This window comes from Lactuca saligna, chromosome 5 (assembly GCF_052625555.1).
Source record: "Lactuca saligna cultivar CGN05327 chromosome 5, ASM5262555v1, whole genome shotgun sequence".
Taxonomy (NCBI): domain Eukaryota; kingdom Viridiplantae; phylum Streptophyta; class Magnoliopsida; order Asterales; family Asteraceae; genus Lactuca; species Lactuca saligna.
Window position 1 is genome coordinate 19,651,531 of NC_136421.1, and position 3,247 is coordinate 19,654,777.

The following is a 3,247-nucleotide window of genomic DNA, read 5'->3' on the forward strand; positions in this document are numbered from 1 at the left end:
AGGAAAGTTAAGGACCTTTAAATATTGTGCAAACCCTAAAAATTAGGGTTTTCACTTTCTAGCACCTACTCGTTGAGTCAAGTCCTCCAACTCGTTGAGTGGGGTCTAAAACCCACGCGGCTGATTTGATCACTACTTGACGAGTTGGCCTATCACCTCGTCGAGTCACCTTTAAAACATGACTCTTGGAGCTTTAAATTGATATCTGGAGATCAGGATGTTAGAACAAGTGATCAAAACATGTTGACGCCAGTTTACTTAGGGCATCTGCCCTTCTGTGTTTCTCCTCTTGGAATCTACTTGATGATGAATTATCTTAGAGGTTCGACGAGTCGTTGTACAACCTTCACGTACTTCTCCATCCGCTTTTCCTTTGTTTCAAATTCTCTGTTGATCCATTTAGCAGTCAACCTTGAATCTGTTAAGGCTACTATCACCTCTGCACCCATTTGCTTTGCTAATCCTAGTAAGGCTAGCATGGCCTCATACTCAACTTCATTGTTGGAAGTAAGGGAGTCGAAGCGAATGGTATAAGTAATTTCTTCCCCTTCCGGACTCGTCAGGATCAGGCCTACTCCTGATCCTTCCTTACTGCTGCTCCATTTGTATATAAAGTCCACTTTTGGGTGTTATTGGGTTTGTTCGTCCCCAGCGATCCCTTTGCATGATTTATGGTCTTCTTATCGCCTAGGATTTCGAGTAGCAAATCCATTAGTGCCTCGCGAGACTGTTTTGCTTCGTATGCTACCGGTCACATTTAAGGGAGCTACGAAAGATTAGCTAAAATCACTCCCTCCAGGATCCATCACCACATGGGCTAAAATGCATGAAGAGTTCATTGATCACTTTTTCCTTCTCACAAAAATAGAAAAGTTGAAGAAATCCATTGCAAATTTTGAGCAACACATAGGTGAATCACTCTATGAGGCATAGGAAAGATACAAAGGCTTGTTGAGGAACTGCCCCCATAATGATCTAAACATTCAACAAAAAGTCTCCATGTTCTATGATGGAGTGAATGTGACAATTAGGCAGCTCCTTTACTCTGAAGTACCACTCACGAAAAAGCACATGCGGTTATATAGGAGCTAATTGAAGAATTCTATAAGCACTCTAGAGAAAATCATAACCCAATGAGTGACTCAACTCGAGGGGTGGTGAATTCAGTTTCCAATAATAGGGCAGCACTGATGGCAAAATTGGAAGGTATGGATAGAAGAATGACAAAGGTGGATCAATCCATCCACGCCATCCGAGTAGGGTGTGAAATTGTAGTGGGCCTCACCTTACTAGAGATTGTGATCTTGACAAGCATGGGAACCGGAAAGTGCAAGTGTGTTATTCGAGTGGCGATAGATATGATGTGGATTGGCGAAAACTGAAAAAGGAGTGGCTACCATACGATGAGTACAAGAAGGAAAAGGAGGCGAAATATAGGCTGAAAACAAGAGGTTTCTTTCAAAAGGAGGAGCCAATACAAGAAAAGAAAAGGGATTTTGAAGATATGCTCACAAGATTTGCAGCCGCATCCCAGAAAAGACACTACAAAACCGATGCTGTGATACGAGACCAACAAGCAATGATGAATGAGCAACAATCATTAATGAGAAATCAGCAAGTCACTATCCTAAACATTGAAAAAGAGTTAGGCCAACTTGCACAACAAATCAACGAAAGAACACCGGGTGGACTTTCTAGTAATACCGAGAAAAATCTGAGAGGCGTACAAATCAACATTGTGACGACTAGGAGTGGAAAGGTAATTACTCCTCTTACCCCAATCCAGAATGAATATCCTAAAGAGGTACAAAAGGAAGAAATAGAAAACCCAAAATCAAAAAAAGTCGACACGACTCATCGAGTTGAGGAAAATAACTTGACGAGTTCTCAGTCTAATCAGAAAAATAACCCTCCTTTAAAACCATATCAACCTTCATTGCCATTCCCAGGTCAAGCTAGACAAGATAAGCAGAATGAAGACTATCAAAAGTTCCTAGAGCACATGAACTCCAAATTAACATTCCTTTCATCGATGTGACTGCACAAATGCCTAAGTATGCCAAGTTCTTAAAGGAATCACTCACAGATAGAAAGAAAATGGAAGAGGTATCCAAGGTGGTTCTTAATGAAAACTGTTTAGCCGCAATGTTGAACAATTTTCCAAACAAGATGGATGACCCGGGTAGTTTGACTTTGCCATGCCAATTCGGGAACTTAGCTACTAGTTATGCATTGGCTGATTCAGGAGCGAGTGTTAATCTTATGCCATACTCATTCTTTAAGAATTTGAACCTTCCAGGGCTAAGGAAAATTCGAATGGAAATTTATCTAGCAAACAAGACAGTGACATTTCTAAGGGGGGTATGCGAGGACCTATTGGTAAAAGTTGATAAATTTATATTTCCCACGGACTTCATAGTGCTAGAAATGGAAAAAGACCATCAAGTGCCAATCATTCTTGGACGACCTTTCCTAAACACCGCAATTGCCATAGTGGATATAAGAGAATCCAAACTTACCCTTCGGGTGGGAGTAGAGTCTATTACTGTTGGAATTGATCAAGCCATGAAATATTCTAAGTTAAACGCTGACACAGCCTTCTCAGTGGATGCTTTGGAAGAACTAATGGAAGAATTGAAAGAGGACAAGTTAAGCGAATCACCCATGGCCTTTGAGAATGAATTTAATGCTGAAAGAGACCTAAAGGAGCTAGAAAGACTACTAGAAGAATCTGTGTAACACCCATAAAAAATCAAGCCAATTTAAAACTTTTTGAAACATCCAAAGTTATTAGTTATTACAAAATGTTTTCAAATAGTTTAAAATCAGAGTATCCCAGAACCCATAAGTCGAAAATATGAGGATGTGTATGGTCACGCCTTCGCCTTGCCAAGATATCTGGAGCACCTGAAACAATAAACTAAAACCGTAATCACAAAGCATAGTGAGTTTCCCGCAAAATACCCATACCCGCAAAAAATACACATATAATCATAAACAACATACTATGGGTCCAGTTAACCATCGGGTTGGAATACCCCAGGCCCTCAACAAACAGGTTGGAATGCCAACATACTATAGGTCCAATCAACCTCAGGATGGAATACCCCAGGCCCACAACTTGATGTGTTTTGAGCAATACATCATTCCTATGGTGTACATGCAAACCCTAATAGCTTTTGGATCTAGTTTGTCTAATGAACATGCAATTGAATATACAAAGTTATAAACCCTATATCTAGCATAC

General features: G+C 40.3%; 1 protein-coding gene and 1 non-coding gene across 2 annotated transcripts; one reads left to right on the forward strand and one right to left on the reverse strand.

Annotated features, from left to right (window-relative positions):
• Positions 1-870: 870 nt before the first annotated feature.
• On the reverse strand, positions 871-977 carry LOC144999260 (small nucleolar RNA R71). The gene has a single exon (XR_013660777.1). It is a non-coding gene; the product is annotated as a small nucleolar RNA R71 (small nucleolar RNA).
• A 1,069-nt stretch (positions 978-2,046) lies between these two features.
• LOC145045107 (uncharacterized) lies at positions 2,047-2,739 on the forward strand. Its single transcript, XM_078993451.1, has one exon. The coding sequence runs from the start codon at positions 2,047-2,049 to the stop codon at positions 2,737-2,739; it is 693 nt and encodes a 230-aa protein (XP_078849577.1).
• Positions 2,740-3,247: the final 508 nt, after the last annotated feature.